Source organism: Myotis myotis, unplaced genomic scaffold (genome assembly GCF_014108235.1).
Source record: "Myotis myotis isolate mMyoMyo1 unplaced genomic scaffold, mMyoMyo1.p scaffold_m19_p_23, whole genome shotgun sequence".
NCBI classification, from domain to species: Eukaryota; Metazoa; Chordata; class Mammalia; order Chiroptera; family Vespertilionidae; genus Myotis; species Myotis myotis.
In genome coordinates, this window is record NW_023416328.1 from 401,758 (window position 1) to 422,681 (window position 20,924).

General features: G+C 41.2%; 1 protein-coding gene across 6 annotated transcripts in view; it reads left to right on the top strand.

The window, feature by feature from the left end:
- The first annotated feature begins 2,714 nt into the window (after nucleotides 1-2,714).
- Nucleotides 2,715-20,924, top strand: part of BLM (BLM RecQ like helicase) — a 73,589-nt gene continuing 55,379 nt past the window's right edge. For all 6 annotated transcript variants that reach the window (XR_004975181.1, XR_004975182.1, XR_004975183.1 and 3 more), the window contains exons 1-5: nucleotides 2,715-2,807; nucleotides 10,629-10,730; nucleotides 11,571-12,253; nucleotides 13,546-13,708; nucleotides 16,651-16,775. Coding sequence is in view for 3 of the 6 variants with exons in the window: in XM_036355717.1 (XP_036211610.1) it covers nucleotides 10,633-10,730; nucleotides 11,571-12,253; nucleotides 13,546-13,708; nucleotides 16,651-16,775 (1,069 nt within the window). In the remaining 3 variants the exon portion in view is untranslated. The remainder of the gene's footprint in view (nucleotides 2,808-10,628; nucleotides 10,731-11,570; nucleotides 12,254-13,545; nucleotides 13,709-16,650; nucleotides 16,776-20,924) is intronic.

Here is a 20,924-nt window from a genome sequence, read left to right on the forward strand (position 1 = left end):
AGGGTGGATTACTACAACACTAATGCTTCGGTCCCATCCATCAGGGCCCCCATACCCGTATCCAATATTTTTTTAAATACATTTTATTATTTTTTACAGAGGAAGGGAGAGGGATAGAGAGTTAGAAACATTGATGAGAGAGAAACATCGATCAGCTGCCTCCTGCACACTCCCCACTGGGGATGTGCCCGCAACCAAGGTACATGCCCTTGACCAGAATCGAACCTGGGACCCTTCAGTCTGCAGGCCGACGCTCTAGCCACTGAGCCAAACCGGTTAGGGCTCCAGTATCCAATATTAGAGTTACTGGCTCATCTCTCACATATAAGGACACCTTCTGAAGCCATGTATCCCTCCTGGGTGCTCCCATAATGTCCATCCTCTTTCTTATGGCGTATGTTGTCATTATTAGTGAACAAGTGTCCGCTTCTTTCACAGTCTAACCCACTTTATACCCCATTAGGCAGTTCTCCAGAGTCTAGCACAATGCCTGGCAGTAGAGAAGGGTACAGAGTTGAAGAAAAAAAAGGCAAACGGAGGGTATGGGCAGTGTGTGAAGCAGGCGATTTCAGCGGAGTGTCAGCCCTCTGTCAGTGTAAGAAACATTCAAATCTGTAAAGATTTTTTGTGAGTTTGAGTCAAACTGTCCACAATTGCCGGGAAGCAAAATCTCAACAGATGGAAATAATGGTGCTTTTGCACCTTATGTTATACATTACAATCAAAAGAGAAGACTTGTGTGGGTTACATGAAATTCATTGGGGATAGACTAAGAAGGCGGGAGAAAACCAAGTGGCAACTTCTGGGATTGGATAAAAAGTAGTATGACAGACACATCTTTTACACAGGTGAGTACAGAATAGTTAACAGTCAACAACTAACGTAATAATAATAAGAGGATTTATGGCCTCCACTCGAGTGCATGGGTTGAGTCCAGAGGGGTCTGGAAAAGGGGGAGTTGTCCTGACATTCCAAAGGTATGTTATGATAGATGCAAAGAAAAGACAATAGCCAGGCTTAATTAAGGTAAAGACTGACTTTTACCAGGGAAGATTCTAGCCTAGGACATGACTACCTGCCCTAGACGGCTTTTAGTTTAAAAGTTTTAATTTCAGCCGAAACCGGTTTGGCTCAGTGGATAGAGCGTCGGTCTGTGGACTGAAAAGTCCCAGGTTCGATTCCGGTCAAGGGCATGTACCTGGGTTGCGGACACATCCCCAGTAGGAGATGTGCAGGAGGCAGCTGATCGATGTTTCTCTCTCATCGATGTTTCTAACTCTCTATCTCTCTCCCTTCCTCTCTGTAAAAAATCAATAAAATATAAAAAAATAAAAAAAAATAAAAGTTTTAATTTCAGACCATCCTGTGTGGTCATTGTAGGTCTCTGAGTGTGCAAGGCGGCCCGGCGGGCCTTCCCTGAGCTCGTCAGGTTAGTACGTGGTCCGTTTTACCCACACCTGATTGAGTTCAGAGAGGGTCCTACTTAATGTTCTAGGATGGTATCCTTTTAAGTCTAAGTGTTAATGCCTTTATTCTTTTTTAAAAATATATTTTATTGATTTTTTACAGAGAGGAAGGTAGACGGATAGAGAGCTAGAAACATCCACCAGCTGCCTCCTGCACGCCCGCACTGGGGATGTGCCCTCAACCAAGGTACATGCCCTTGACGGGAATCGAACCCGGGACCCTTCAGTCCGCAGGCCGAGGCTCCATCCACTGAGCCAAACCGGCTAGGGCTAATGCCTTCTATTCTTTTGGGAGACTGTTCAGAGCTTGTACCTAGTCTGTATCCTACTTCCTATTTGGCCATTTTACTATTAAAAATCTGCGGAGCCCCGCCAGCGAGGAGCAGTGGTTGAGCGTCAACCTAGGAACCAGGAGGTCAGGGTCGGATTCCCCGTCAGGACACACCCCTGGGCGGCGGGCTCCATCCCCAGTGCGGGGGGGCGTGCGGGAGGCAGCCCATGGATGTTTCTCTTACTCTCCCTCCCTCTCTGAAATCAATAATTTTTAAAGAAATAATACTCTGCTTTTGCTTTATTCTACAATTCAACGTGTTTTGTTTGCCCGCATTTTTTGGGTAAAATTTAAAAACTGGGATACTTCACGCATAAAAAAAGAAACAGATTTTCAGTTTTTCTTAAAGGAGAAATAAAGGATTTTAATAAAGAAAAGGAAGAAGCTCTGGCATCACGTGGCCACAGCGGCGGGAACCACAGCTCGGCTTCTCAGGGACTGTCCACGTCCCTGGAGAAATCTGCGTTTGCGGCCCCTTTTCCTGTTACTGACATCTTAGCGTTGCGGTGGGGCAGAGCCCGCGCTGCTAAGGGAGAGGAGAGGGGAGAGCGGCCGAGGCGCAGACGGAGGACCAGAGCCTCTGCCTGTGCGAACCGGCGAGTCTCAGGCCTCCTCAAACCCGGGGTCTCCAATCCCACCGCCGTCGGCGGCCCCGCCGCCGGTTTTGTATGAAGAACCTTCACCAACTCTAGGAAACACAACAAAAACAGAGCCCCCACCAGCACCGGAAGCCGGGGTTTAACCGTAGTCACCTGACCTGACATTCTGCGTTATGATTGGGCGTTGGGAACACGTGATTCCTCAGCGCCGCGCCGTGACCCCGCCCCGGACGTGCACGGGGGCGGGGACAGATACCGTGACGCGACGGTATTGGTCGGATTTTTCAGGACGCATCCAATCGGAACCGGCCGGCTTCTGGCGCGAAGTGAGCTGGCGTGCGGCGCACGGGCTGAGGAGCCGGCGCGGGGAGTTTGGACCGCGGTTCCTCCAGCTCGGAGCCTGGGGGAGAGGTGAGTGGGTCGCGCGGACCTAGGGCCGGCCCGGCCCGGCTTCCCGGCCCTGCTGGACAGGAAGGCCTCGCGGGCTCCTCCGTTGCTCGGTCCGCTGAGCCCTGTCGTTTCGCGGGCAGCATGGGAGAGAGCAGAGACGGTTCCCTGACAGAAACAGGCCCGGGGCGGAGGCGAGCCGTGCGGGGGTCGCCCAGGGTGTTGGGGCCGAGTCGGCCCAGCGCCCATTGTGTTCTCCTTGGGGTCGACCCGTGCCCACCATGGTGTCTGCCTCAGCGGAGTCACCGGCCAGGCCCGGCCCCATTTCCCTCCTGAGGAAAATACTAGTAAAACGCTGCTCTGCCCTGTGGCCTTCCACGGCCTCGAGCCCGGCTGCCGTGTTTTGCGTGTCTGCTGTGTGCCACGTGCGTGGCCCGCGTGGTCTTACAGTCGTAGCTTCGCGAGACCCCGGGTCAGGGGTGCGGGTCAGAGGCCCGGTTCGCAGCCCCGCTCTTGCGCGTCCGGCTCTGTGACTCCACCGCTCCTTCAGCTCCGTCCTGCGGGGGAAGGACCCCTCTACATGGTTCTGTTTTGGGCCAGGATTCCGTGATTTGGTCTGTGCAGGAAATGCTTCCAGGGGCATTTGGTCCATGGTCAGGGCTCCGTTTGCATGACTCGGAGAAGGAGGTCAGACCGCCCTCCTGGAGCATCGCTGCGCAAAGGTTGTCCCTGCTCCAATCCAAGGGCTTTTGGAGAGAATTTGAACTAAGAGTTGACTCCAAAGCATCTTCCTCGACACCAGGCCCTTGGGTTTCTCAACACTTGGGCCACCTGACGTCTGCCTGCCAGCTCCCGGTGCCGCCAGTGTAGACGGCGCCCCTGAGCCCCTGCCATGTCTGAGGCGCTGTCAAGGGAGAGACCGCGTGAGGGATCCATGGGAAATGGAGAAGGGGAGGCAGGTGTTCCGTGTGGGGAACAGCTACGAGAAGGAAAAGGAGCCGGCATGTTGTTAGGTGGGCGGCTGTCAGGAAGGAGCTCATAGTCCACTGGGAGGAGCATTTCTGGGGAGGTGGCTGCTGCCTTCACTGTGCTGATGAGGAGACCCAGCGTTAAAATGCTGGTTAAAGACCCTAGTGTTAGGTGTGTCATAAATTAACAACATGCAGGGGAATTGCATCCGCTTTAGAATAGTCAGTATCATCTCTGAGAAGGGAGGGAAATTTCAACTATATTTGAGCCCTGGCTGGTTTGCTCGGTGGTTAGACCGTCTTCCTGCGGACGGATTCCGGTCGCGGGTTCGATTCCTGGTCGAAGGCACTTACCTGAGTTGCAGGTTCCCCAGCCCCCGGTAGAGGCGTGTGCTGGAGGCAACCAGTGGATGTGTCTCTCATTTCCATGTCTCTCTCCCCCACCCTCCTTCTCCCTTTCACTCTCTCTAGAATTCAGTGGGAAAATGATCCGTGGGTAAGGATTAAAATAAAATAAATAAGTAAATAATGTATTTGAAATGTCTTATACTTTAAAAGAGAGAAACAGGATAAAGATTAAAGTCTTACGTTTGGTTGGTGGGTACATGGTTATTGTATTTTCTGTATACTAGAGGCCCGGTGCACAGCATTCATGCACTTGGAGGGGGTCCCTCAGCCTAGCCTGCACCCTTTTGCAGTCCAGGACCCCTTGAAGGATAAGCCGGCAGACCCCGCAGACGGACAGGGGTCCTTAGTGCTGCCTCTCCTGCCTCCACTGCTGCAGGAGAGAGATAGAGAGTTAAAAACATCGATGAGAGAGAAACATTGATCAGCTGCCTCCTGCACATCTCCTACTGGGGATGTGCCCGCAACCCAGGTACATGCCCTTGACCGGAATCGAACCTGGGACCTTTCAATCCGCAGGCCGACGCTCTATCCACTGAGCCAAACCGGTTTCGGCTAGTTTCTTTTGTATTTTTAAACATAATAAGTTTAATCGCTTTATACTCTTAGGCCTGATACTGTTTGCTTCTGTTACAACTAGTTTTCTTTCGTTTTTTGTTTTGTTTTGTTTTGTTTCGTTAAACCTCACCTGAGGATATTTTCCCATTGATTTTTAGAGTGGAAGGGAGGGGAGAGACAAAGAGAGAGAAACATTTTTCTGAGGGAGACACATCTATTGCACGAACCCGACTGGACTGGCCGGGGATCGAGCCTGCAACTGGGGTATGTGCTCTTGACTGGAATCGAATCCGCAACCTTCCAGTGCTCTGGCTGATGTGCTAACCTCTGAGCAAACCAGCCAGGGCTAGTTCTCATTCTTGTTTCCTTGAGTGTTTGGCTGTTTCTGTCTGTGTTTGGTACACTGTCTTGAAAAATTGTAGTCATTATTTAAGGCCTTGGATAAAGGTGTATTCTTCCAGAGATGTTTTTGCATTCGTTTCTGCCAAGTGCTTTGGAATTAGGATCACTTTAATCTAAATTCATGGCTTAAGGTGTGTGTTGAAAAGATTCTTGGATTTGTAGTTTCAGGGTCTGTCCCATTTAATCCCTCAGCAACTGGTAATTTTATTTATAGACAGACACCTGGGGATGGTAGTGGGGGTTTAATTTGAGTTTACCTTTTCCTAAATGATATCGTCCTTTTTGGTGCTAGTTTTATTTTTATGATATGTCTTTGTTGATTTTAGAGAGGAAGGGAGAGAGAGAAACATAGATGTGAAAGAGAAACTGGTTGGCTGTCTCCTCTCCTGCACGCTCCCTACTGGGGATGGTGCCCACAAGTCGGGCATGTGCCCTGACCAGGAATCAAACCTGTGACCTTTTGGTGCACGGGACAGTGTTCAACCAACTGAGCCACACCGGCCAGGACTGTGGTGCTGGTTTTGCAGGGGGATGAATATTTCCCACACTTGGTGGTCCCTAACTTTGATTGAGAGCATTTTTTCCTCCAAGGCTATCAAAACTGATCCTCAGATTCTCGGATTAGACAGCGGCCCTCGGGAGAAAAGGAACTTCAGTGCTCTCCTTACTTTCTGGGTTCCCACTTTGATTTAGATTTTGACCTGATAAGTTTTTAAGCTTTTTGTCAGAGATTTGATGTACTTAATAATTTTCTATTTTATCCAGCAATAATCTAGAGCAACTTTCAACAATCCCTTTCTGTAAAGGGCTAGATAGTAAATATTTTAGGCTTTGCAGACTCAACATTCTCTGTCATAACTACCCATCTGTGGTGCTGAAGTAGCCAGCAGTATATGAACAAATGGGCATACGTGTGTTTCAGTAAAACTTTATTTACAAACACAGGCTACAGGCCAGATTTGGCCCATGTCATCATTTGCCACCGAGAGCAGGGGTGGGCAACCCCTGGCATGCCATGCCAGTAACTTTTGCTGGCACGCGAAACCCTCTCTTATAAACTTCCATTCACAATTTTTTTCTTAATATCGACTTTTTTATTGTTCAGATAAATTCAGTGTAGGTGCATCTTATATAAATAAACAATTTTACATAACATGTATACATTAAAAAATTAATGTATTTTTCATCATCATATACTGTGTTTTTGTCGCTCGAATGAATTTTATTATTTCTTCAAGATTCTTCACATAAGTACACCTTAAGAGATATCAAGTAGGCATAACATGTTCTCAAAAAATTAGGGTTGGCACGCAGAAGAATTTTGAGTCAGAGATTTTGCTGGTTTTGGCACGCACTCACAAAAAGGTTGCCCACCCCTGCCCTAGAGTATATGGCTTATTGATTAGCATTTGTTAAATATTGATTCTTTGCCCTATTTTATTGTTTCTGTCATTATACATTAAACATGTTTTAGAGACTAGGTTTTTCTTTTTTTTTTTAATATAATTTTTATTGTTAATAGTATTACAGATAGCTCCCATTCTCCCTCCCTCCCTGTTCCCCCCTCCTCCCTGCCCTTCACCCTCCCCCCACCCCATCTTCACCTAGGTTTTTCATTTAAATTATTTTCACATTTAATACGATTATAATTCTAAATGCTAGTTCCCACTGCAGTATTATTTAGTATTCTTGTATTGTGGTTTTGTCAATGAATTTCAGAAGCGTTTTTGTTGAGTTTTGTGAAATATTCTTCTGGTGTTCCAGTTGGAATTTTGTAAACTCATAAATTAATTTTCAAAGAACTGTTTTGTGATATTTAAACCTTTCATTTAAGAGCATGAAATATTCAAATTTTTTTTCCATTTCTCTCAGTAATACTTGGTCATTTTTGTCATATCATGAAGATGTATGCCTCTGTTACTTGGTAGTTGTTTAATATTTTTCATTGTTATTGTTAATTGAATGCCTTTTAAAAATTATATTTTCTAGTTAGTTATTACTACCACATGAGACTGCATTTAACTTTTGTGGGTTTATATTGAACCACGTTACTAAAGTTTTAATTATCTATTGTTATGCCTGGATTATGTGAGTAATCTAATTGTCTACAAGTCATGATATTCATGCTTCTTCTTTTCTAGTATTTTTATTTTTGCACCAGCAAGAATGTTCAATATGAGAGTGAAAATAAAAGAACAATATTATTTTTGCCCATATTTTTATGGATTCGCCCCTCTTGTAAAATAGAAGATATTATATTGGGTCTGTTATGTATCTATTAGAAATAGTTTGAGTTTCATCAGATGCTTTTTCAAAAGTGCATTGATAATATATATTGTATGATTCCATGTATACAAATATCAAGAGGTTCAAGAATAGGCCCTGGTTGGTGTGGCTCGGTTGGTTGGAGCGTCGTCCTGTACACCAAAGGGTGGCAGGTTTGATTCCTGGTCAGGGGCAAGTGGGAGGCAATCAGTTTATCTCACATTGATGTCTCTCTCTCTCTCTCTCTCTCTCTCTCTCTCTCTCTCTCTCTCTCTCTCTCTCTCTCTCTCTCTCTCCTTCCCTCCTTCTTTCCTTTTTCTCAAATCATAAAAGAAAATTTCTTTTAAAAAAGTTCGCAAATAGGCAAAACTAATCTGTGGTGATAAAGTCAGGTAGTGGTTACATCTGGGATGTATTAACTGGGAAAGGACACAAGAAAGCATACCGGGTCCTGACCGGTTTGGCTCAGTGGATAGAGCGTCGGCCTGCGGACTGAAGGGTCCCGGGTTCGATTCCGGTCAAGGGCATGTACCTGGGTTGCGGGCACATCCCCAGTAGGTGGTGTGCAGGAGGCAGCTGATCGATGTTTCTCTCTCATTGATTTTTCTAACTCTCTATTCTTCTCCCTTCCTCCCTGTAAAAAAATCAATAAAATATATTTGGAAAAAAAGAAAGAAAGCATACTTGGGTGCCAGAAATGTTCAATACCTTGATTTGGATGTTGTTTACATAGTTAGATACATTAAGTGAAACCATATTGAGCCATTTACTTAAGATTAGTGTACTTTATTGCTAGTATGCTTTACCCCGATAGAAATGTTTTTAAAATTTATTGGTCAGATTACATTGATTTTTATTACTTAAACTGTAAAGATGATATATCATATTAGTGGTTTCACTTAATGTTAAACCAGCTTTACATTTCTGTGATAAGTCATAGTTGAGACATATGTTATTTAATGTTTTTATTCTTTCATTTAATAAATATTTAATGCCAGGTGCTTAGAGATGCTGTGGGTTATAAAACCCATAATGGCCCATTTTTGCATAGTGTTTACAATCTAGTAGAAGAAATACCAACCAAATAATTACAAAAGTGAATAGAATTGCAACTACAATAAAAACTGCAAATGAGAGGTATTTATTATTATAAGGGTATAGTATTGGGTATTTTTTCTTTATCAAACACTTATATATTGCCTACTATCTGCCAGATACTATTATTCTAAGCACTTTACATATGAGGTGGGTCGGCACTGTATAGATGAGGAATCTGAGATAGAGAGGTTAAATAATATGTCCAAGGGCATTTAGCTACTAAGTGGTAGAGCCAGGCTACAAATCCATGTATTTTGTTTGCTCTTAACCACTTAGATGTGACTACCTAAATATAGAGTTTTCCTTAAGGAAGTAATGGTTAGATCTACCATTGGAGGATGGAGGATGAATAGGAATAAATTGTCAAGAGAGTCTGAAAGAAGGCTTGTGTTTTAAAAAGGAGCATATAATCAACTTCGTCATATGCTAAGCCATCAGAAAAGAGGATTGATTGAAAAGGGGTATTGTAATAAGTAACATGGAGATCAGTCATTAGTGACCACCCCCCCCTCCCCCCCAATTAAGGGATTTAGCATTGTGATCAGGGTAGAAGCCAGAGTGGAGACTGTCACTTTCTTCAGATTGTTGCCAGAGTCTGACCCACATTGCTAAGAACCACTGCCAACTAACAGACAGTTCAATGTGTAGTATTTTAATTATCACTTTAAAAATAGTTTCATTTTGTAATGTTGGGATTTTTTTTCTTCACTCCAGTTTTATTAAGATCATAATGTAAACTTTCTAAATTTTGCTTATATTTTTCTTACTAATTTGTTTTATTAACTTGTGCCTCCACTTTGAAAATCTCCACTGTTTAAAATCTCTACTTTCTGTATATGTTATATTTTTCTTCATGGCAGTTTTTATTCTCATCAACATTTTTAAAAGACATATTTCTATCTTTCTCATTTCATCCCTGCCAAATACCTATTTGTTTTAGAATCATGGAAGGCTAATTTTAGAAGGAAACATGGAAATTTTCTAACCCAACCTTCTTCTTTTAGAAATAGGACACTGGAGAGAGTCAATGAATTCCTCAAAGCCACACACTGAATTTGTGGCAGAACTAACCAAAGAACCTGAGTTCTTAGTACATTTCTCATTTCTGTTGGTCAAGTGATTCTGATCTTCTTACAATTCTGCTTCTTTGTATTATTTTTCCTTGCATTTTAAAGAGTTTGGGCCATGCAAATTAAATTTAGTTTGGACTTTTTGTCACTCTACAATAACTTTTTATTTATTCCCATTGATTTGAAAAAGAAAGATAGCCCCACCAGAGGGGCTCAGTGGTTGAGCGTTGACCTGTGAACCAGGAGGTCTTGGTTTGATTCCCGGTCAGGGCACATGCCCGGGTTGTGGGCTCGATCCCCAGTGGGGGATGTGCAGGAGGCAGCCAATTAATGATTCTCTCTCATCATTGACATTTCTATCTCTCCCTTTTCTGAAATCAATAAAAGTATTTTTTTTTAAAAGAAAATAGAGTGGGAAAGGAGTTATAACTATCAGCTGAAATGAAAATTTTTTGCTATCCATAGATTTTGGCTGTCCTGTCTTCTTGTACCCCAGTAACTTGAAGGTGGCTCAAGCTGTGCGTTATCTCAGACAATAGCTCAGCAAATATCACAGTTTGTTCTACAAGGTATTCTACAAGAATACTTTTATGCTTGGTAAAAGTATTTCAGCTTGAAACGAGATAATTATGAAACGTGGTGTCTTGCTGGGGAGCCATTGCTCTCATTGGCGGTGAATTCCGTTACTCATTTGTTCTGTGGGTTTTCAGTATGCTTTGATTATTTTCTCCTACCACACTGTCTACTTTCTATTTATTCTTCAAGCCCAGGCCAGGTGTCATTTTTCTGCAAGCCCTTTCCTAATAATCCCTTCCCTTAATGTCCTTTGTGTTTGTTTTAGCATTGGGGGAAACCAGGTCATTTTGCTATTCAAGTGAGTGCCAGTTAGTTAAAGATTATATAGTTAAGATGTAACCAGTTGTAAATGTCAAAACAGTTTATTGACCCAAAAAAGCCTCATTACTTTGGGCACAGTTGGAACAGTGCTCCATCCCCTCTGCCCCCCCCCCGCCCCCCCCCAAATATTGTGATTCATGCAAAGCCCATAACTGTACTGATATTTTTCCCTCTCTTTTTAGGATCATGGCTGCTGTTCCTCAAAATAACCTACAGGAGCAACTGGAGCGTCATTCAGCCAGAAAACTTAACAACAAATTAAATCTTTCAAAACCAAAACCTTCGTAAGTATTTTGGCTGTTTTGTTGTTATACATACTAGTACAGTATCACACAAATGAGATATCTGTACCTTCAACCCTTTCATTGTATAACTGGGGAAACGAAGCTGTGAGGTCAATGATTTTCCCACTTTGCAAGTTAATGGTAGAACATGTGTTAGCAGCACCAGGTAATAAATTGTTCAGCACTTTTGCGCAGTTCCTGGCACATAACACTTGCTCAGTAAATATTTGTTGAGTGAATTAATAATGAATCTTTTTGTAAATTTAGGCAAATAGGTATTTTTTAGCATTTTAATATAATTTTATATCTTTTCCAAAAACAACTTGTAAAGAAACTATAGCTCTCTGGTTCTGTTCTTTCCTCCAAGATACACTCCAAATTCCTAATGATATCTAATGATTTATATTCCTTATTGTACCCTTACCAAGTTCTGGGTGCCTGGCTTTAAAGTCACCATTGACCTTTATGTCGCTAAGTCCAGCGGTATCTAGGATTCTTACTTCTCCTCCAAATCTCAGTACATTTTCCCCCATAAAACTTTGATCAGAGTAGCAACAAGCAGCCACATTTGAGTCTTTTCCCTTTTTTCACTTATGCCACCCTCTCCCTCTGGATGACTAAGAACTACAAGCCTGAGAAATAAAGTAGAGGGAATGGCCTGGATACGCTCACAACTGAATAATTAGCCCTGAATAGAAGGATCAGAGCATACAAAGTATACTTGAACTTGCCTTAGAAATTTTAAAATCGGAGAGGGGGATAGAAGGTAAGTTATATAAGTTAGTAAAAAAATTACTGGCTTTGTTACAATTTATCTAATTCGAGTATTTCATTTTCCAGCTGTTTCACTTTTAAAAAGAAAGTATCTTCAGCCAACAATGTGTCTGTGACTTGTGTGTCAGTAGCAAAGACACCTGTGTTAAGTGATAAAGATGTTAATGTTACTGAGGACTTTTCCTTCAGTGAAACTTTACCTCATACATTGAATCCGCAAACAAGGATCAGTGACTGTAAAAATGCTGCTGCAGGACAGCAAACCAAGAGAATTGGTTCAAAACCGTTACTGCCAGCTTCGTTGCAGATCCCGAGGGAAGTTTCACTTGCTACGCAGAGCACCCCCAGTATAAAGGAATTCCGTGATGCTACTTTCAAGAAATTAGAATATAGCTCTTCATCAGATTGGGATGATATGGATGACTTTGATACTTCTGGAAATTCAAAAGCATTTGTTACACCACTCAAAAATCACTCTGTAAGAGTAAGCACTGCTCAGAAAAAGTCTAAGAGAAACTTTTTTAAAGCACAGCTTCAAAAGGAAGATACAGTAAAGGTTGACTTGACGACTCCTTCCTCTGAATGCAAGCAAGTAGATTTGACTAAGGAGCAGAAGGCGGACTCCGAATGGTTAAGTAGCTTAAGTAGCGGTGTGATTTGTATTGATGATGGCCCCAGTTCCGAAGAGCTTACAAATGAAGACACTCAGAATAGCCACTCTTTAAAAACTCATTTGGGAGAGGAAAGAGGTAAAAATTACTTTATTTTCATTTCAGTATGTCGATTGTATTCATTCAGTCAAAGCTAGGTTTTGGAACAGTAGCAAATATGATATAGCTTTTGTCCTTCAGATCTTTAGAGGTGTTTATTGAACAATCTGTTGGCCACATGCTTGAGGCAGAATATACTGATGAAATGAAAGATTTTATTCTGCTAATAATCTGTGATTTTTACATATGAAGAAAATAAGGTCCAGAGAGGTTAAATGGTCTATTGGCTGGTAAGTGGTAGAATTGGGAAGTGAATTAAGCCTTTCTATTATAATTCTTTTATGGCTTGCTGCCACTGAATATTGCTGCATAATATGATCTGATCATGCTATTAGAGTATAAATTGCATTCAAATTATTTTCTGTGTAGGTCTCATAGCTAAGATTAGCCATATGTGGAAGTACCTACCTTATGAAATCGTTGCAAATGTGAGACAAATTTTTTTTTAAAATATATTTTATTGATTTTTTTACAGAGAGGAAGGGAGAGGGAAAGAGAGTTAGAAACATTGATGAGAGAGAAACATCGATCAGCTGCTTCCTGCACACTCCCCACTGGGGATGTGCCCGCAACCAAGGTACATGCCCTTGACCGGAATCGAACCCGGGACCCTTTAGTCCACAGGCTGATGCTCTATCCTCTGAGCCAAACCGGTCAGGCATGAGACAAATTTTTAAGTACCTGAATCCTGTAGGGTGAGAGAGGACCAGAAAGTGATTGATAATAAACAGAGCTATAGTCTAATCAGATGTGTGTCTGTTTATGAAGAGAAAACTTGTAAAATGTAAACTAAAGAGCAACAATTGGGCATTGTGTTTTTCCTTGTAGTCAGGAGAGAGAGATTGTATCTGATAGACTTAAAGCACTAGGAAGCCTTTGTGATAAAGTAAAAATAGTTTGTACAAACAATGGTGTTTGTAAAATTATTAGACTCATTTGTTGCACTTTACTCTTACTTAAATATGAGTAAAAAATAGAAAAACAAAAGTGCTGGTGCCAAGTAAGAGTTTCATAATTTAATGAGACAGTCATGAAAAGCCTTAAGCAGATCTTTGGCCTCAATCCAGTCAGTATTCACTGGACTTGCTCCAATTGACTCAATAATAATTTATGAAAAAACAAGCTGACATTAAGGTGGGAAACGAGAGGGCTCACAGAGTGGTGCTAGTGTTTATGACTTGCCTGACGCACTCACTTTTCAGTGCTCACACCCTGTTCTTTCTGTCTCATTAATTATTAAAATAACCTATGTTATCAACTGTCTACTTTAGATAATAGTGAAAAGGAAAAACACTTGGAAGAAACTGAATTCCATTCACTGGAGAAATCTCCCTGTGTTCAACTTGATGAAGATGATTATGATATCGATTTTATTCCACCTTCTCCAGAAGAAATAACGACTTCTGCCTCTTCTTCCTCTCTAAAATGCTTTAGGTAAAATAGCTAATTAATTAATAAGCATTAGTGTTTGCATTTGAGGTATCTGAAATACTTTAATTTAGTTACGCACTATTATTTTTGTATAATTTCATGCTCTGCACAGTTTATTTTATATCTAAATGAAAACTTCAAAAAATTCCTATTGATACATTTTATTTAATTGGTGGTATGCTAAAGCTATAAAGTTCCAGCTTTAGCAGACTACCAAAATTGTAATTTCATGAGACCTCCAAACAATTTTATGTAGTTGATTTTAACTTGAGGAATATATGACACAAAGCTAACTCCTTATTTGGACAGTTACTTAGTAAGTGTTATGTTACCCCCCCCCCTTTTTTTTAATCTTACAGGATAGAATTGACTATTGTATTTGACATTCATTGAATTTTATTAAATTAGGGACATGATTGTGGTAGTGTTATGGGGAAAAATACATAGTCCACACAGATCATCAATAGCTTAACATACAAATTAATAATCATTGTTACCTCCGTCCTCATCCCAGTCTAAATCACAGTCCAGTTAAGTGGTGGATTATATACTACATTTTTAACCAGTATTTTGGTAAGAAATAGATCTCTGTAGTGTGTTAGCTTAATTAGAGAAGGAAGACAGGAAGGAGGTGTTTGTGTGCATAATCGAGTTTCTCCAGGTTTGTGTTTTAACAGGTGTGTTGGGATGTTTAAAGAGGCAGGAAAGGTTGGAGCATGATTATTATTTGATGACAAAACTAAAAAACTACCTCCTCTTCTAAACTAAAAAACGGCCCTCTCCTCTTCTCCCTCCCAATAGAAATTCAGACAGAATTGCACAAAGTAAAAAATTGATCAGGAGTTCATATAGAGTCTGGATTCTAAATCAGCATCATTTAGCAGGTAAAGCAGCTGAGGTCCAGGGAGAAGCAGGGGATGGCCCAGGATGATAAAATTAATGGCAGTGGACAAGATCCTGCATAGTGCTATTTCCTGGCTTTTTGTGTGTTTATTTATAAAGTGTGCATTGCACAAATAACACTGTAACCACTTAACAGGATTCTTACTTGTAATCTCAACATTCCAACAAACCAAACATTTTCTTTATCTATGTTCGGTTTTGACCTTTTTCTGCATGTGTATGATTTTTGCTGTAATTAACATGTAACTCTACTATTTATTCTGCTTTTAAAAAAATTTATTGATTTGAGAGAGGGAGAAACATCGATTTATTGTTCCACTTATTTTTTTAAAAAATATATATTTGTATTGATTTCAGAGAGGAAGGGAGAGGGAGAGAGATAGAAACATCAATGATAAGAGAGAATCGTTGACTGCCTGCCTCCTGCACGCCCCCCACTAGGGATCAAGCTCGCAGCCTGGACATGTACCCTGACTGGGAATTGGACCGTGACCTCATGGTTCATAGGTCAGTGCTCAACCACTGAGCCACACCAGCTGAGCTTGTTTCACTAACTTATGCATTCATTGGATGATACTTGTATGTGCCCTGACCTGGGATCAAACCTGCAACCTTGGCATATGGGAACAACTCTCTAACCAACTGAGCTACCCAGCCAAGGCTTCTGCTTTTTTTCTCTTAAGTGGTATTTTTAAAATATTTTCTATATTATGTAGTCTTTATTCTTATTCCATTTAATGACTATATAATTTATTGAGTTTTCATACCGCAATTAACTTTACCTAGATCTTCAGCACTTGGAAAATGTTTATTTCCAAGGTAGATTCTTTCTGTAATTTCCCACTGCGACCTCATATACACATTTGTGTATATTATAAAACAAATAGAATTTTCACAAATCGTGCTTTATATGCAGAGGACACTTAAATTTTATTACCTTTTATTGTATTTTAAAATGCTGGTTGTAACTTCTGAATTAATTTCAGAAGTGTAATGGTCAGGTAATATATAATAGAAAAGAGAAACATGTTTTTGTAGCTCCTTGTATGCGTAAACCTCTTGAGCTGGCCCTTGGAATCCTCCATCTTCAGGCCCCAATTTACCTTTCAGCTTTATCGCTAGTTATGCCCTTATAATAACCCTAAGGTCCTATGAGCCTTGAGACAAATTGGAAAACACTGCTAAAATGTAAGGCCTTTTCCTTAAATATAATATATTATCATTTTATAAAACATAGTTTTATTCATCAATGTTTGATTTAGTTAGAAGATTGCATTCCAAAATCCTGTTTTAGAAAAGTACAGTTGATTCTTGGATATCAGGTGAATAGAATTGTCTTTTCTATCTCTTTATAGTCTGTCACTTCTCATATCCATCTTTCAAGGTTTCCTCCAATTCTATCCCCTTTGCAAAGCTTTATCTTTCTTTGGATTGCCACAGTACCCTCTCTTTAACAATCAGTACTTGTTTTGTTACTTTTAAAGTATTTTTTATATCTAGTCAGACTGACTATGTTAATATGTGTTAATATATTTTTGTATGATCTGTATAAGTTGGTTATATGTACAGATACACATATACATGTTGATTTAAGAGAAGTCTGGGTAAAATGCGTTGGAATCTCAGAAGAGAGATGTTAAAAACCGCTTGCTGGAGAAATCAGAAAAATAGCCCTTGAGCTGGGCCTGGAGGAACAGGTGTGATTTGGGTAGGAAGAGATTGGAATGGTGGGTTTTTCATAGACGAGCAGAGGCTGAATTTCTGAAGGAGCCAACACAGGACTTACGTGAAGAATGTAAGCCATGCACTGTGATTGGAGCCTGGGGTTATTGAAAGGTCCTCATTGGAGACAAAGTTGAAAAGGTCTCCTGGGCCAGAAGATGAATGACTTTGAGGGCCAGCTAAAGAGGTTTTAGAATAGAGAAGATACAAAAATATATTTCTCTTTTCTGTTATGTATTGTCTGACCAGCTGTGCAGAAATATTAGAGGAAAAATGATGTATTCTATACGTTGATTGGCTGTATATTTTTAAACTTGTAGTATGTTAAAGGAGCTTGACACCTGTGACAGGAAGAAGGATGGCCTAAGCACACCAGAGGACTTGTCAAAACCAGAGAAAATGCCTACTCAGCAATCTAACCAAGAAACCAGCAGAGACTGTGACGGTACAAAAAGTATTTTAGACATGTCATGTATTTTAATTACTAACTTTTGCAAACCAAGTAAGATTGTATTTTTACCTGTGACTGTAGAGTATAAGATGGCAAATTATAGTTCCTTTTGCCCTAATATAGAATCATCCCTGCTCATTGGTTAGCCAGCATCTGCTCAAACAACTTGTGAACTCATGTTCTCACAAGGTAATTCATTCTTTAATTTGAAAATGCTAATTGTTAGAAAATTTTCTTATATTGAACCAAAATTTGCTTTCCCATAAGTTAATCCTTGTGAAATTAAGTCTGAAGCTCCCAGAAGTTTTGTGTGTGTTTTTTAAGGCTACATATTATTAGGTCTTTTAACTCTTATTTATAGATTCTGGTTTCTAGACATCCTCCTTGTTCTCCTTGTATAAACTCTGGGTTTGGGTCTTAAAGTTTAATACTTTTTTGTTTGTTGGATTTGTTTCTTAATTCATTAAAATGTTTGCTATTAAATATCTAGTAAAAATAATCTAGTAGTACTATACGACTGAAAAACAGCAGTCTCCTTTCTCCTAATTTCTACTTCCCAGGGGCTCCTTCAGTCTAGAAATTTGTGTCCTTCTATTCTGGAAGGTTTTCTATTATTTCCTTCTTTTTTCTTTCACTCCTCCTGGACTTCTCTTATTTGGATGTTAGGGTTCCATTACCTACTTTCCTGTTTTCCATTTCTTGCTTCTCTGCTTTCTGGGAGATGTCCTCAATTTTATCTTTAACTCTTCTGTGGAATTTTTCATTTTTATCAAATCCATTTCTAAGAGCTCTTTTTCTTCTCTGACTATTTCTGTAACACATTCTATTCTTCTTTGATGGATGTTGTACATACAGTGTGCCTAGTGGTCTTTGTATTGCTTCTGTTTGCTCCAAATTTCTTACAATATTAACTTTTTTAATCCTTAAAAGGGATCTTTAAGTTAGTTTCTGTTATCCCCATTTTACAAATAAGGAAACTGAAATGCAGGAGTGATGACACATGGTCATAGAAGTAGACAACAGCAGAGCTAGGATTTGAACCCAGCAGTCTTGAAGCTCTTGAGTTTACACTGACAGCCTCTGCACTGTAATGTTTCTGCATCATTAAGTTTCAGAATGATTGGCAAGGACAGGGGCAAGAACAGAGCCTTACTGAATGTTGTTAGAGGCCTCCCTGTCAGCTGACATCAGTTCATTCATCACCACTTCTTGTTTCACTAGTTACAAATCTACTTTCAGACCCTGCTTCTTTCCCTTGTCCCTGGGGTTCCTAAAATTTTGGTCATATGACTCCAGAAGTTCAAGGTCTGCGACACCAAGAGGAAATGGACGGGACATTGACTCTAGAGTGACACAGACCTGAGATACAGCCCTGTCGTGTCCTACTCCTGCCTGTGTGGCTTTGGCACATTAGTTAAGCTTCTCTGGACTCAGTTTCTATAAAACGGTGAAAATAATATTTAACTTGCTGAGTAGTTGTCAAGTAAAGTACACTGTAGGCCTTCAGTAAATGGTAGCTATTATCTGCCAGTCTAGTAATCCTTTCAAAGAACTTAGAACGTTAAGATAGCTGGTTTATTTTTATGAACTCTTGCTAACTCTATAATTGTTTCCTCTCTCTATAGCTCACAAAGCAGCTGTTTGATACCGTGTTCTAGAATTTTGTATTAAATCAATATCAAGATCATCAGCTTGTAGGTTTTGGCACTCACTTTACAGTTTTTTTGAAAATTAGAACAATGTTTGCTTGTCTTCACTCTTCCATCAACTAGATGCTTCAGATACCATTGAGATCTTGTTTGCAGGTTTCCTTTGTATTCTGAAGTGTAATCTGTCCAGACAAGAAGACTTGAGCTTCTTTCCAATGGCTTTATCTTCCTCTGAGCCTGTCTTGGCTTTCATTTCCTTCAGACCATTATTTATTCTCCTCTTTCCAATCTCATGCCCATTCTCCTTCCGGAGAAAACAGATGAAAGTAGGAATTCAGCAATTCCACTTTTACCATCTCATACCTCACGCTCCTGTTTACATCAGTCATTAGTAAGAGTCCACATTTCCCAACTCATTCTCACTCAGATGCTTCTTCCCACATTGCTCTGGACACCCCCTAACCCAGGGGTGGGCAAACTTTTTGACTCGAGGGCCACAATGGGTTCTTAAACTGGACCGGAGGGCCGGAACAAAAGCATGGATGGAGTGTTTGTGTGAACTAATATAAATTCAAAGTAAACATCATTACATAAAAGGGTACGGTCTTTTATTTCAATAGTTTTATTCATTTCAAACGGGCTGGATTCGGCCCACGGGCCGTAGTTTGCCCACGGCTGCCCTAACCTGTTCTGTCTTCCTCTCCTCTCTGCCGTTTAGACCCTTTAACTCAGTGGTTCTCAACCTCCCTAATGCCGCGACGCTTTAATACAGTTCCTCATGTTGTGGTGACCCCCAACCATACAATTATTTTCGTTGCTACTTCATAACTGTAATTTTGCTACTGTTATGAATCGTAATATAAATATCTGATATGCAGGATGTATTTAGCCGACCCCTGTGAAAGGGTCATTCGACCCCAAAAGGGGTCGCGACTCACAGGTTGAGAACCGCTGCTAACTGACTGCGCTTGGTCAGCAATTACCCAGTAGCCTCATTCTCTTCTTTGAACATTTTCTTTCCCTTATTTCTGATTATCTCCTGTTTCCTCTGCAGCCCACTGACTGCTTTTTCTCCTGTGTACCTTTGGCCCTAAGCATAGAGTAGGCATCTTACTTGCTTCCCTAACCCATTTGTTTCCTTCATCAAAAGCCTCGCCTTCTGTGACATTCTATTTCTTAGTTACATAGGTTAAACAAAATGTGGAGTGGGCGGGCTGGATTCAGATACCCAACTATTGTTATCAGGAATTTCTCTCACACCTGCCTTCTCTGACCTCTGTGCTGTCTCATCTCTCCATCTCAATCCTCCATTTCTGTCTATCTCTGTTTTATGCTTCCCCTGTATTAGTCTTATTTCCAAGGTGTGTTTCCCTGTGTGGTGGCAGAGAGGGCCACCAGCAGCCTGTCCAGCTTGTTGAAAAGAGAGGTCCTCTTTTCCGGCCAGCCAAAAAACTTGACCTGATTCTCATTGAGCTGACTTACCTCAGGTGCCCACTGAGGGAGTGGGGCAGGGATGGTCTCCAAAGAGAGAGTCTGGGTGCTATGCTGTTACCGTTGAAAAGAAGCTTGGGTCCGGCGGGTGGGGTCACTGGTTCGAATCCCAGTCAGAGCACATGCCTGGGTTGCAGGCTCGATCCCCAGTAGAGGGGCGTGCAGAAGGCAGCCGATTGATGATGTTTCTCTCTCATTGAAGTTTTTATCTCTTTATCCCTCTCTCTCTTCCTCTCTCTCTCTAAAATCAGTTGGGGGAAAAAATGGGTTAGGGAAGCAAGTAAGATGTCTATTCTACCCTAGGGCCAAAGGTACACAGGAGAAAGGGCAGTCGGTGGGCTGCAGAGGAAACAGGAGACAATCAGAGAAATAAGGGAAAGAAAATGTTCAAAGAAGAGAATGAGGCTCCTGGGTAATTGCTGACCAAGCGCAGTCAGCTAAAGGGCCTAAAGGGCAGAGAGGAGAGGAAGAGAGAACAGACTGGGGGGTGTACAGAGCAATGTGGAAGAAGCATCTGTGTGAGAATGAGTTGGGAAGTGGGAGTGGGGTGAAGAGTCCTTGCCTGTGCAGCCCTTTATAATATATTTTGTGTGGGCATGGTGAGATTTACACCTGAAGTTAGTAAAAAATCATAACAAATTGATAAAACTTTATCTTCCAACAACCTTGGTTACCCTAAGAGAAATATTAAGAATTAACATGAGCCGAGACCGGTTTGGCTCAGTGGATAGAGCGTCGGCCTGTGGACTGAAAGGTCCCAGGTTCGGTTCCGGTCAAGGGCATGTACCTGGGTTGCAGGCATATCCCCAGTAGGAGATGTGCGGGAGGCAGCTGATCGATGTTTCTCTCTCATCGATGTTTCTAACTCTCTCTCTCTCCCTTCCTCTCTGTAAAAAATCAATAAAATATATTTAAAAAAAAAAAGAATTAACATGAAATTAAATAACGTCGTTACAGGTTCTCATGATATAGAATTAGAGACAATCTGATTTCATATTATTTC